General features: G+C 42.5%; 1 protein-coding gene across 1 annotated transcript; it reads left to right on the forward strand.

Annotated features, from left to right (window-relative positions):
• The first annotated feature begins 2,088 nt into the window (after window positions 1-2,088).
• Window positions 2,089-3,824, forward strand: LOC127018364 (UDP-glucuronosyltransferase 1A8-like). The gene is made up of 2 exons (XM_050899955.1): window positions 2,089-2,934; window positions 3,798-3,824. Exons 1-2 carry the CDS (start codon window positions 2,089-2,091, stop codon window positions 3,822-3,824), a joined length of 873 nt encoding a protein of 290 aa, XP_050755912.1.
• Window positions 3,825-13,009: the final 9,185 nt, after the last annotated feature.

A 13,009-nucleotide genomic window follows, 5' to 3' on the forward strand; every position in this document is an offset into this window, starting at 1 on the left:
TCAAATACAGATGAGCCTGGCCAGTAGTCAGAGAAGACCACGTCCCTCTTTGAAACAAGCAGGTGTTCGCAGCGGCCTTCCGAATGCTGCCACCAAGCCTAGAGTGGCCCAGCTGGCACCTCACTTGCTGCCAGCGTTGACTCTCGCTGTGGTCCGCTGCGATCACGCACATCGTGCCGGCGGGGACACAGAGCCACAGGCAGCAGTTGTGCTGACACAACGTCCCTCCTTCCCGCTACAGCCATCGAGCACGGCCCATCTCCCTTGGGGCTGTCCATCCCTCCCTGGGCATCCCCCAGCTATGCAGTTTCTTACCCAAATTTGAAGTTCCCACTGTCATCTTGCACAGGTGGCCACGTGTGAGAGGTAAGCAACTCTTATCTCGCACTCCCTTGAACCCAGCAAAGTTTAACTCATCAAGAAACCCTTGCCAGATAACCAAGCCAACTGAGGGAGTCGCTGGCAAACTCTCAAACACTCAGAAACGCCTCTAAGGTACTGATTAACTTCACCCGTCCTGCACTTGCTTTTGCACCCGCTCCCTTCACGTTAAGGGTGCTGCAAGGTTTGGATGGCAAATTCGTCCTGCTGCAGAAGGGAGGGGAGGGCAGGACGTTTCCCTCACAGCTGTCAGCTTACCCCTCTTCAGCAAATGGGGGGGTGCCAAAAAAAACCCCACTTTAAAAAAAAAAAAAATCAACCTTTTTATGAGAAAATGCTGTTTACTAAGCCGGTCATTTTTCCAATGATCATTTTTAAGTGCAGTTTATATAAAGCTGGAAATAACAACATGTTCTAGTTATTATTCATCTTTTTTTTCCCTTACAGTTTATAATAACATAAAAGATGCCGAGAATGTTTTTTCACTTTTACCTCAGAGCTTCTCTCCCTACTCCGAAGCTCAAATATTTTGTTTTCTGAAAAGTTATCAAGTGCCTGAAAGAAAACTGCATTTTGCCACTTAGTAGTTTCCCTACACAAGGAAAAAGTTACAGACATTGGTAAAGTGGGAAAAAGAAATAAAAAGGCTGACAGGAAAACATGCAAAAAACGATACGTAATTAATTTCATTGCATTGACCATGGTACGGAAGGGAGAGAAAAGAAGTTGTGTGCCTGAGTGACAGGGACTGCATGGCTCTAAATATCCTACGTTTCATTATTTTTCCATGTCACGGTGCTACTTAGGCATCTCATCTTTTCAGCATCGATAATGTCAAAAGCAATGCTGTGTAGCTGATGGCTCTTGCAAACCCACGCTTGCGCTGAAGCTGCTCATTAGCTCAGTCAGGTCCCATACCTGGGCTCACGCCTGAGTCTCTACTGAACAGCTCAAGCCATGCAGGGAGTAGTAGTCCTTAAAACACATTTAGTATACGTCTTATGTCTGGCCTCTACTTGATGTATAGGCAAGTGGTGAGGAGTTTTCAGCTGCCTGAGGGCCATCTCGTAGGCTGTGAAACAACTGCATTACTGCTCTGAAGCAAGAACCTGGGCTTCAGCTTCACAGATCTCTGCCTCACCTGCCAGGTCAGCCTCTCTCAGTGTCTCTCCTTGGTGTCATTGTAGACTGTGGAGATTCCTGCGAGCTCTGAAGAGTTGGTTCATCTACCCTTTCCCCTTATCCTGAGGGTCTCCTGTTCTGTCCTCAGAGAAGTTATCTGAACATCCGTGTCTCCAACCACAATGAAATCTGTTGAGGCTGTTTTCATTTGTTACTGTGGTGTTGGAGTTTTTCACACCAGACTTGCCTTCCTTGGTCCTGGCCAAGGCGTAAGACAGGACACATCAACGATCAAGAGAGAAGTCCTAAGAAATCTGACTAGCATGTTGAGGAGCTAGTTCTCCGTTGAACACTGATGAACTCCAATGACTCAGCACAGGAAAGGGTCACCACATTTGGCTTTGCAAGTAATGAGAAAAAAAAACCCAAACCATCCACAACCCAAAGTAGTGAATCATTAACTAGAAGATTATGACAAAGCAGCACAACTCAACAGATAAACCGATCGGCTTCCTTCAAAACCATCTTCAAGCTACTGCCTGAAGGAGAAGACTCTTCTACAGTCTGTGCTCTGACCACAGGAACATGACTTTGAGGCTTTGCTGGGCCTGGATTTTTATCGTCCTCCTGCCTGGCCTCTCAGATGGAGGGAAACTCCTCGTGGTGCCCATGGATGGAAGCCACTGGCTTAGCATGCGGCAAGTGGTTGAAAAGCTCACCGAGAGAGGACATGAAGTGGTGGTGCTTATACCAGAAGTAAGCTGGCAGATGGGAACGACGCAGGCATACACTGTGAAAATACACCCAGTGTCTTACACATTAGAAGAGCTGAATAGTGCCTTTCATGAGTACGTTGCCGCTCACCTGAAGGACCTGCCTTTCCCACTGAACGCTCTAGCACTATACAACAGCTCAGTGCGCGTCTTCCGTAAGTTCTTTGTTCAGTGCAAGAACCTGTTCAGCAGCAAGGAGACCCTGCAGTACTTGAATGAAAGCCGCTTCGATGCAGTCCTAACAGACCCCATTTTTATATGCGGAGCAACACTTGCTAATTATTTTTCTCTTCCGTTTGTGTTCTTCATGAGAGGATTTCCTTGCAGCTTACACTATGAAGCATCGCAGTGCCCAAGTCCTCTGTCCTACATCCCGAGACTATTTACCTTCAACTCGGACCACATGACTTTTTTCCAGAGAGTGGAAAATGCACTGGTTGCCCTCCTGGAGCTTGTGTACTGTAATGGTTTCTACGAAGATGCAATGAAGTTTTCCTCTGAAGTTCTTCAGAGAGATGTATCCCTGCTAGACCTCCTGAACTCTGCCTCCATTTGGCTTCTGAGATTTGACTTTGTGTTTGAGTACGTCAGACCAGTGATGCCCAATATGGTCTTTATTGGAGGTATAAACTGTGCTCAGAGGAAACCACTCTCTAAGGTATGTTCTTTTTCCTTCAAATTATACATTTTCCAGTGTAATGTGATTACATCGTTTCTGGAAGTTTAGTGCTATTGAATTTTTTTATTTCTGGTAATGATTTAATACAACCAGGTTTTGGCAGTTGTTTTCTGCAGGCTGAAATCAAATTACCTTGATGGAGGCAAATGACTTATTTAAATTAATGAGGATTTTCTGACAAGTCCAACAAAAAATGGACTTCATCTGCCAGCTAGAAATTACTGTCCTCAGTGAATGCATATTATTCACCAATCAGACACAGTTTTGATTTCATTTTCATGGAGTCTGATATATATTTCTTTCACCTGACCAAAAACCCAAAGACCATGCTCTGAGAGTCATCTTTTATTTTTAACTCTAGGCTCAGCAAAGTGAGTTAATTTGCTTTGGTTGTGTTTTCACGACATATGGTTTCCAAACTGGCTGTCTATGTTAAGTTATTTCTGTTTGTAGATCATGGTGAAACATAAATGTCATGTTGAAATGTGAAGAATTAATCTAAAATAGTGTATTGGTGAAAGACACTTGTATGCAAAACTCAGATAAGTTTTCATACCTATTTCTTGACATTTGCTTTTACCAGAATTGTTCTGCAAGTTTTTTAAAGCTAATCTAGAAATTTAAATCTATTTTGATAGTTACCATATAGACTCTAAAACAATTAATAGCACTAGACATTTCTTTCCAGGCACAAAGCAGGACACAAATCTCTTTCCTATGAAATTACTCCCTCACTTCTGAATTGTGGTCGCACAGTATCACTGCACAATTGTAGTACAATATCTTTGAGCTGAAGGTTTTTTTTCTTTCGTCTTTCAGATTTCTTTTATGCTCTTTGACAGGCTTATGCAGAGTCCACTAAAGAATAAGGCAAATAAAGAATAATATTATAAATTGGAATATTAGATTAATATTATAAATAAGGCATTCTCTCACGTTAGGCTCAAGAGAGTGGCACTTCGTAGTTTGAGATTTAAGAGGCAAATTCTTGCTGATTGCATGACATAAGTCTTTACTTTTCTATCTTGAAGGTCTCAGATACCTTTTCTAGATACATTTTCTACAGACAGCAGAGGAATTTCTCCTATTTCACTTTGAACAGTGCCCAGCAACAAGGCAATAATGCAGTAGAGTGTAAACAAAAATGAAGTGAGTCATATGGGAGAAAAAAAATCTACCTATCCATACACAGTGGTAAGCCCTGGGTTGATCATTACTGTTCAGAAATATAATCATATGATAAGAACAGATAGTTTTCCAAAACCCGGTAGCCCATTGCTCAACAGACAAGAAAACAAAAAGTTAGGATGACTAGGAAAGGGAGACAGAACAAGAGATTCGAAATGCGGTTTCTTTTCTCAGACGAAGAGAGACAGAACAAGAGATTCAAAATGCGGTTTCTTTTCTCAGACGAGGAGCTTAAGCCACAGACCTTTCTGTTACACCACTTGCCATAGTTTTCCACAGGCAGAGAAATCAGGCATTGTGGCCTCATTCCAGAAGAGGGCTCCTTCCTGCAGCATCTGACGTGGCCCCATGGAGTACCTGCTCTGGAGCTGAAGGCATCAGGGTGCTGAGGAACTCGTGCTTTTGCAGAACTGGGCATATGTGTCTTATCCAGCACAGAGCTGGGAATTAAATCCCAAATTCCCTGACCTTCCCAAGCTGTAAGCATTGTCCACAACCTGCAGTCTCAGGGGGAGTGGGAGAACATGTGGACCACAGGACTGGGCCTGGGGGAACACAAACAGCACTTATTCATTGACTAAGATAACTGCACTGGCTGCCTCAGGCTGGATTTCCTCTTGTCCTGCAGTTTGCATAGGCATCTGTCTCAGCAGCAATTACATATTCATTAACAGACACTAAATCCAGTTGCCAAGTCCCAGTGTGTCTGGAGGTTTGCAGATCAGACCCAGTATCTTGACTGAGCAGATGTCCTGTGCCAGTGTCATCCTCTAATGACTCCAGAAGTACCTGAAGGCTGGCACGGTAAGTGGTCGCTCATTAGGGGGACACGGCAAATGAACTCGGACTGTGAGCCCTGAGACACTTCGATGAATATCTCATCTTTAGCCAAAGTTAATGCAAAGTTGCTTTTTTTGGGCAGCTCGTAAAAACAAAGTTCATATGATTTGATCAAAGCAAAGTTCAGAAATGTAAGCTATAGCAACCTTTCAAAGTTGTTCCTGTTTTTTTAAACCTAAACCACCCATTACTTATTTAAACAACTGGTTAACTTAAAACATTAAAATAACGCCGGATTTAAGTAGGTAGTTACTCAAGTAAAGGAGAAGTGTAACTGAATAAAGACCCTGTGGTTTGTCCCTCCAGCACAAGGATTAAGAATACAGGTCCTGTTCTGAAACCCTCCTGCCAGAGCCAGCAGCATCTGGGAAGCTCTGATAAGGAGACGTTTCTAACTGGTCCTTTGAAATATGCAATTAAACTGGAATTCAAAGACTTTGGCAAGAAGCCAAAGAATACAGTAGGCAGTACCAAAGCGCGCACACATACCTGGTACACAGAGACACACTTTTCAAAAGCCTGCACAACCCAAACATCGCTTCGTGTGACCTCAGAAGGGATCCTGTCATGTCTGTGGGTACTCTTAATTTGCTAACATGGGTAGCTAAGATTAGTACAGCTACAGGGGAACTCTTCATTTTCAGCACTGAAGCAGTAGTCATCACTCTGTTCATGAACCAAATACTAGGGTCTTTTTTTTTCATGCAATATTCAAGGTGTTGATAAACCTAGTGGCAGTTCAGAGCAGCCTGATATCACGTCAGCATCTGTTTATTATGCTTTTGTAAAGGATGTTGAGCACCTTTAAAGCTGACAGCACTGTTCATCTGTCTTATATTGCAATGGCAAAATACACAACATCAGACAAGTAAAGGCAGCGCTACTTTTGAAAAAGAACGTTTAACCGTCATGCATTGTACATCTTCAATGCACAATATGTATCAACCTGAAATGGCTGCTCTAACCAAACAGCTCATCTCACTGTCCTCTTCAGTTTGCTCTTGTCCACATCCCTGTGCCTCCCATGTTTTGAAGAGGAGATACTGGAGGAAGCTGTAAAACACAGTTCTTTCGACAAAAATTCCCTCATATCAAATGGAATTACTGCCTTAGTTTCCCTTTCCGTGGGAAGTTTGTCTTCTGGCTAAATTAAAACACCTTTTCTAATGTGAGTCTAAAGGTACAGTATTTGACAGGTCTATGCACAAAAATCTAGAAAGGTTGTGAGAGTATTATATTTACAAATATCAAACACATTGCCCTACCAAAGTTAGGAAACATTCCAATTACAGTTACCTGGGCAGCCTTAAATGTTGCCTTTCTGTTAGGATACAGTCATTAATTGCAGAATCACATACTATGATTTTCATATGATTTCTACTCACAGCTTAGGAAAGGGCTGCCCTAGAAATGATCTGTGTTCTGTGATTTGCTTAGCTGCCTGCTGCTTTTTGCTCTTGCAAAGACTTAGAGTAAGATTACTTTCCAAAGATTAGAGTAAGATTACTTTCCAACTTGCAGTCAACATATAATCACTTTTATGGCTTGTTTTTCCTCTGAAGTCATGCTAGCCAAACTACATACTGTCTTATCCTGTGCAGGCAAATGCCAGTGTATCTCCGTAGCTACATAAAACGTAAGGGGGGAATCAGGCAGGTTCATGGCAGCAGCTACCAACCTGCATTTGCCTGACACTGTTTAGCATCAGAAAAAGGACTGGGTTCAATTACACAAGGATTCCTCCATGTATAAGCCTGATCCATCATCCCAAAACCTGGGAAATCAAATTACATCATCCACACACTCTTGCATTTGAGTAACCTTTTCCTGCTTGCAAGACCCAGAGCGTAAGGGGGTGAGCAATCTCATCTAACAACAGGAAAACAAATCCAGTAGATGAAACCAACACTTCCAGGCTGCCTCAACAAACATTTGGTTTTAGTTCTAGTTTTAGCGCTGCTCATATAACGAGTAGCTGCTGAGGTATCCATTTGCTATCCTCTTCCCTTAGTGCCACTCACTGTTTGCTGCTCAGGTTAGAAAAAGTCCAGGCATCACAACCAGTCCAACTCAGAGATAAGCAGTTTGGGAGAATTTTAGTACCTTTTCCAGCTGAAGCAATCATAGGGTGAGGCATAAGCACACCTGCACCCAAACCCCTCAACATAGTTATGGCTTAGGGTCCAAGCAATCTCAACTCCTCAGAGCTGCTTGCATGCCAGCGCAGCGCTGCTTCATCGCTGCAACGTTCCTTGCCAGGTCAAAGAGACACCCTGGAGTAACCCGCACAAGCCTTATCGCAAGAGATACTTCTGAGAGGAAGACAGATCTGCAGTCTTGGGTCACCCAAGCTTCAGACTTGTTTAACATAAAATTTATGGCCTTCAGTATCCAGTGGGGAAGCCTTTCCTCCAAGCTGGCACATGGCTCTCACTCTTTGAGACCTCTGTTCATCAAACTACTCTGGTGCTCGTCTGCACATACAACAGGAGTCGGTAACGAACACCACACCCTTCAAACCTGAAAGCGGTCCAGGTGCCCTGTGCTACTGCATAATGAACAACAAACACATGTAAACCTACCGTGTTATTTTGAAAAATGAGCCGGTCTGTTAATTTTCTGAATAATAATTACTCAGCTTAGATCTGACCTTCAGCTGATTCTGTGCTAACCTAAGAACTTCATCTTTTCTTTGTCTGTTTGTCTGTTCTCTGTTTACCTCTAATTTCTCTTTTTTTAAATTCTGTCCTTCCTGTTGCTGCCTCACCTTTTCCACAGTTTTTGCTCTGATGGTCTGGTACAAAAAGTCCAGAGTCTGTTGAGTCCATAAGAAAATGTAGCCATACTAGCAAGAGAGTTGTTCTCTTATAGACACTGGAAGACAAACTTTGTATTGGCTGTTTTCAGCCAGCTAATTTTGCTGTTGAAAATCATATCCAAGTGCAGAGTAAAAAACACACCAAGCAGCAAGTTCCAAATGGATTTGGTCAATTCCTGTCACAGCAGTTGCAATAAACTCTTTCTCTCCAAATCTCCAGCATTTAATCAGAATTATTCGTAAATCTGTTCAGTCTCACGCTTTCAGTCTGTGCGTTACAAAACTGTCTTCCGCCTCTCACTCCCCTATATTTGGCCCTCTCTAGAAATCAGTTCTCCATGTCTAAAGGTGATTCCTCCATGTCAGCATGACAGTGTGGAGCTACGCAGAGCAGTGCTAGCACCCTTTGGGTGTCTATTGAAACAAACCCCATTGCCTAAGGCTGTAAGGGTTTGTTTCTCCGTACTGAAGATGCTGGGAATCCCACCACCACTTATAAAAGGAAAGAATAGGAAAAACTTTGTGCTGCTGATAGTTTTGCATCAGCTCTTTTCTTCACAAGGACCTCTTCCTTAGCACCACCCAAAAGACTTTGGTCTGGCATTGCCTTTACTTGCATAAAGACAAAACATTCCTCCAGCAAAGCCCTGAGGGCCTCAGTTCACTGCAGGTTTCCAGAAGATAGCAGTGAATGCCAGCAAACAAGGGGTCACATCACCCTAGCAGAGCTTTCTTTGGAAACCCAAGCTGGGGTATTACCGCCTAGTTTTTGTATAAGGCCCAGCAATCAGTTCCTCCCTCAGGAAACATGAACTCTAGGGACAGCTTGTGCCTCCCTGTCAGTGGATTCAAACCCACAGGTCCAACTACCAAGTTCCTGGCTAATTTAATCACGAGAGGATCTCTCTTCTTGTCAAAGTTGGGCTGCTGCTCAGAAGGGAACATGGAAGAGGAAAGGCAAGTTTGCAGCTCTGTCAGGGCTCATAGCTGAAGAGGTCCAGGAGACACCTGTATGTGGTTGCTTATGTTACCACCTGTATCTGTGAAAGGAGGAGAGCTCAGAAGCCTAGTTTGCTTGTTGGGGTTTTCCGTGTGTGTGTTATCAGTGGGATTAGTAAAAGATATCATATCTCCTCCTAAATTTTGACTTGCTCAAAATTTGTAAAAAGGGTTTTCAGGACAGTGACCAAAGACCAAGGCTCCTTCTTTGTGTCCCAAAAGGTCTATGCCAGCCTCCCTTCCCTTCACTTGCCCTGAACCCATCATTTAGTTCATTTTTTTTGTCTAGTACCATGGGGAGAAAAGCCAAACAGGATTGTTGTTCTCCTCCTCAGATTTGGGATTGCATGGGACATCCTGGTAGCTGTGATATATTCATAAAACACGCAGGTTTGACTGCTTCCAGGAGGTGGGAATTTAACATCAGCCTTCTACATACTGGTTAGGTGTTCTCAGTTACGCTAGTCCATAAAAGAAATTGTGTTGCAATTTCCATTCATTCTGCTGGGTGTATTTTAAAGGTTGCCTTTGGGAAGCAAAACCAGGCTTATTTTCTCAGTGGATACTTACCAAGTCAATGGTATTAACCACAATTATTATTACAAGATGACATCCCTGGTCTTAGTTTCCTGAAGGAAGGAACGTGCTGACATACTTCCAAGCTTAAAAATTGACCAAAAGTACAAAGGGGGACATCTTTTTTCAAGAAGTGTGTGCTCCCCTTCCCTGTTATATGAGCAATTGCAGTACTGAAGGATAACCAGGACAATATTGGGAAGTTAAATATTTATTTCTGTGGTCAATAAGTTCCCTGCAGAAAAGTTAAAGCTTGCACGGACCTTCATATAAAGGACTGTGTCGGATGCCTCCAGAGCAGAACTCTCTTGTTTACTTCCACTGAAATGGCTCTTCCATTTCAGTGTCTTTACCAACGTACTGGGATATTTCTTCTTCTGACATCATCTTTAATCTTTGCTGAAGGTGGAAAAATCCTGGTGATACCTCAGGATGGAAGTCACTGGCTCAGCATGCACCCAGTAGTGGGGAAACTCCAGCAAAATGGACATGAAGTTGTTGTGGTTGTACCGTCAACAAGTTTGTATATGAAGCTGAAGGAGCCTCAGAATTATACAGTGAAAGTATATCCGATACCTTACGCAGAGGAACATTTAGCTGTTGCGCTCAGGTCATTCATTAATGCTCATTTTATTGAACAATCTTTTCTGAATATTATTATTACAATGTATCAACACATGTTAGAAGTTTACAGGTTCTTTTTCACCAACTGTAAGAGCCTTTTGCACAACGAAGACATGATGCAGTATTTGAGAGACAGCAAATTTGATGTGGTTTTCACGGATCCAATTCTGATGTGCGGACCGATAATTGCTGAGTATCTTTCAGTTCCTTCTGTCTACTTTTTGCGGGGACTTCCTTGCGGTATGGATTCTGAAGCTACCCAGTGTCCAAACCCTCCTTCCTATATCCCCAGACTTTTCCTAAGTAATTCAGATAGCATGACATTTGCTCAACGTGTGAAGAACGTGCTGGTCCATATGCTGGAGTTTGTTTACTGTAAGCCTATATTCGCTCAATCTGAAGAACTTGCATACGAGCTTTTTCAAAAGAAAGTGACAGCTACAGACCTTCTAAGCCATGGATCTGTTTGGCTGATGAGATATGATTTTGTGTTTGAGTTCCCGAGACCAGTGATGCCAAACATGGTTTTTATTGGAGGGATAAACTGTGATCAGAAGAAAAAGCTGTCTCAGGTATAAAATTTTATTTTGTTTTTATTGAAAAGGCAAGAACATAAATGTTTAAACCTCCATACATTAAAACCTAACTGACAACACCTTGGTATTTAAAGATAGAAAGCTGAGAAATCCTGCATGATGCAGAAATGTTATTTCCTAGTATCCAGCATTGAGATTATATTGTATCCTGGCAAATCTAAAGCCTTATCAGATATGAGAATTTAAGTGACATGTAACTTTCATGCAAATTATAAGCTCTTTTGTTGAACTGAAGCTCACCTGAATTTTGGTGAGTTGCAAACTTTCCTCCCCAACAGGAGCCAGACTTGTTAGCTTCCGTTTCATCTAAGTTTCTTATGCCATGTCCATCTCCGTAGCTGTCCCTGCAACCAAAGCCAGGCTCAGAGGACTTGGCTATATTGCTCTGAAAGCGTAGACTGAGGAACACCCATAAGCACAGTCTTCTCTCTGCCTGCCCCATGGTGTCCTCCCTTCCCAGCTGTCTCATGGACAGTCCGCCCATACTTCCATATACCCATTCTCCTTTCTTCCACATTGAAGGTTATAGGACTTAAGATTTTAGCTGTTCATCAGTTCTTTTTCTGTCACATCCATCTGCCAGATTGATTCATTTACATCTCTGCCGTTATGTCAAGGTGTCAATATCTAACCCCCAAAATAAAGCCTTTTAAAATTGTATCCTCCCTTGATTGTAAATCTGTTATTTAATTAAGTTTTAAGCTTTTCTGGGCGTGGATGTCTTCTGTAAATTCCCATTCAAGTTTTTGGGTACCAACCAGGTCTCTGAATCAAGTACAGCATATTCTATAGCAGATCGAAAGCAGGAAAGGGATATTCAAGTATTGCAAATTGTGAGTACCCCTGAAACAGAGTAGTGTAGAAGAAAGCCCTAATATCCTCCCCTTTTGTCCACATAAGTATGTTTAGTGCGTCTGTTGGAAGTGGCAGAGCCAATCCTCTTACCAGGACAGTCTCTAGTGCCACTTGGTTCACTCTAACTGTTTATATATGTTCAAATGAAGGAAAAGGAGTAGCAGTTGCTCACAAGGGGTCTTTCAAAAGGACATGGAGTCAGGAGTGGGAAAGATTGCTGAGTGGATATTAAAGACTGAAGCAGATGTCTGTAAGTGCCGCAAACGAGACATGCATGACTGTCTTTCTTCATCTGTCAGTCTAGCTTGGACGCATCTTCTTCTAGTGTTCATTTGACAGCCTTTTCAGAGGTTACACGAGCAACAGGTCTGTTGCTGTGCATCACCTTCTCCTGAGCTGTTTGAAAATTTCCATTAAGTTAATGCTATGTTGTAAACTACCGATATGGAGACAGTGCGAGTGATGAAGCTGGCTGCTCTTTTTGGAGGGCAGGTTCTCAATAAGGGCAAAGCTTTCCCACCAGGCTTGAAAATAAGCATGCAGAAACTGTGTGTGAAAGAAAGTTCCACCAGTGATGTAGAGCCCTGAATGCCTGGGAGGAGCAAATTGTATCCCAACGGCACCTGCCCAGCCACCTACTTACAAACTTTTATGGTGAGAGGTTATCACCAACATTTAAAAACCCAGCAATTTACAACCGAGAAGGCTCTGGACCCACAGAGTTGATGAACTGTTTCAGTCATAAACTGAACTGACATTGGCCATGAACTTGTGAGTTCATGAATTAGAAACATGTTGTTGGTTTATGTTATCTGAGGTACAACGGTGAACTGCTGTTTTGCAACTTAGTTTTATACCCGATGGGATAAGAGGTTAGATGGAAGTGATGTGTAGAGATGGGGAAAGATTTTCTGTTGGCTACTTATCTTCAAAAAAATGCATGTTTGCATCAATGAAAAAAATAATTCATTTTTCTCAGTTGTACCAGCTGGTTTTGGTTATTAAAAAAAAAAGGCAAAAACCAAAACCCAGGTACTTTAACATTGATTTCTTATATTTATCTTTACTATAAGTTTATGTTTCACTGTACAACTTGTCTCAGCTTCACTGGAAAAGAAAATACTTATAAAAAAATACCAAATTACTACACTCTGTGACAACTGTGTCAGCCTTCAGTGGCACAGAGATCTCCAACACTAGATGGAAAAGAGCCATTTTAGTGTGCTCTTTATAGACCCAGTACTACCATGTGGGGTCAGCAGTGTTTCTGCCCATCCACTCTGTGTAGGCATTTCTTTCATGGATTCCCATGCACCTTAGAGCATGTTGTGCGTAAATGTCAGCAAAAGTTGCTGGGTTGCTGATGGTAAGAAGTGTCATGAGGCTGTGGTCCTACTATGGGAAGAAGAAGAGAGAAGGCTGAGGTATTGAGCTGTAGTCTCAGCTTGGGTGAGTGAAGTGTATGATAGGAGACACACCTTTCTTGTGCTCATGCAAACCCATTTTTGAAGTACAAACCTCATCTCAACCTTTCGTAATCATTAGTCACCTACCGTGA

The sequence above is a fragment of the Gymnogyps californianus genome, chromosome 7, assembly GCF_018139145.2.
Source record: "Gymnogyps californianus isolate 813 chromosome 7, ASM1813914v2, whole genome shotgun sequence".
NCBI classification, from domain to species: domain Eukaryota; kingdom Metazoa; phylum Chordata; class Aves; order Accipitriformes; family Cathartidae; genus Gymnogyps; species Gymnogyps californianus.

Excerpts from the sequence above, each read along its gene's own strand:
- LOC127018364 (XM_050899955.1), top strand. The coding sequence starts at position 2,089 with ATGACTTTGAGGCTTTGCTGGGCCTGGATTTTTATCGTCCTCCTGCCT. Across the intron at positions 2,935-3,797 it reads AGAGGAAACCACTCTCTAAG|GCTTATGCAGAGTCCACTAA; the intron begins GTATGTTCTTTT and ends GCTCTTTGACAG.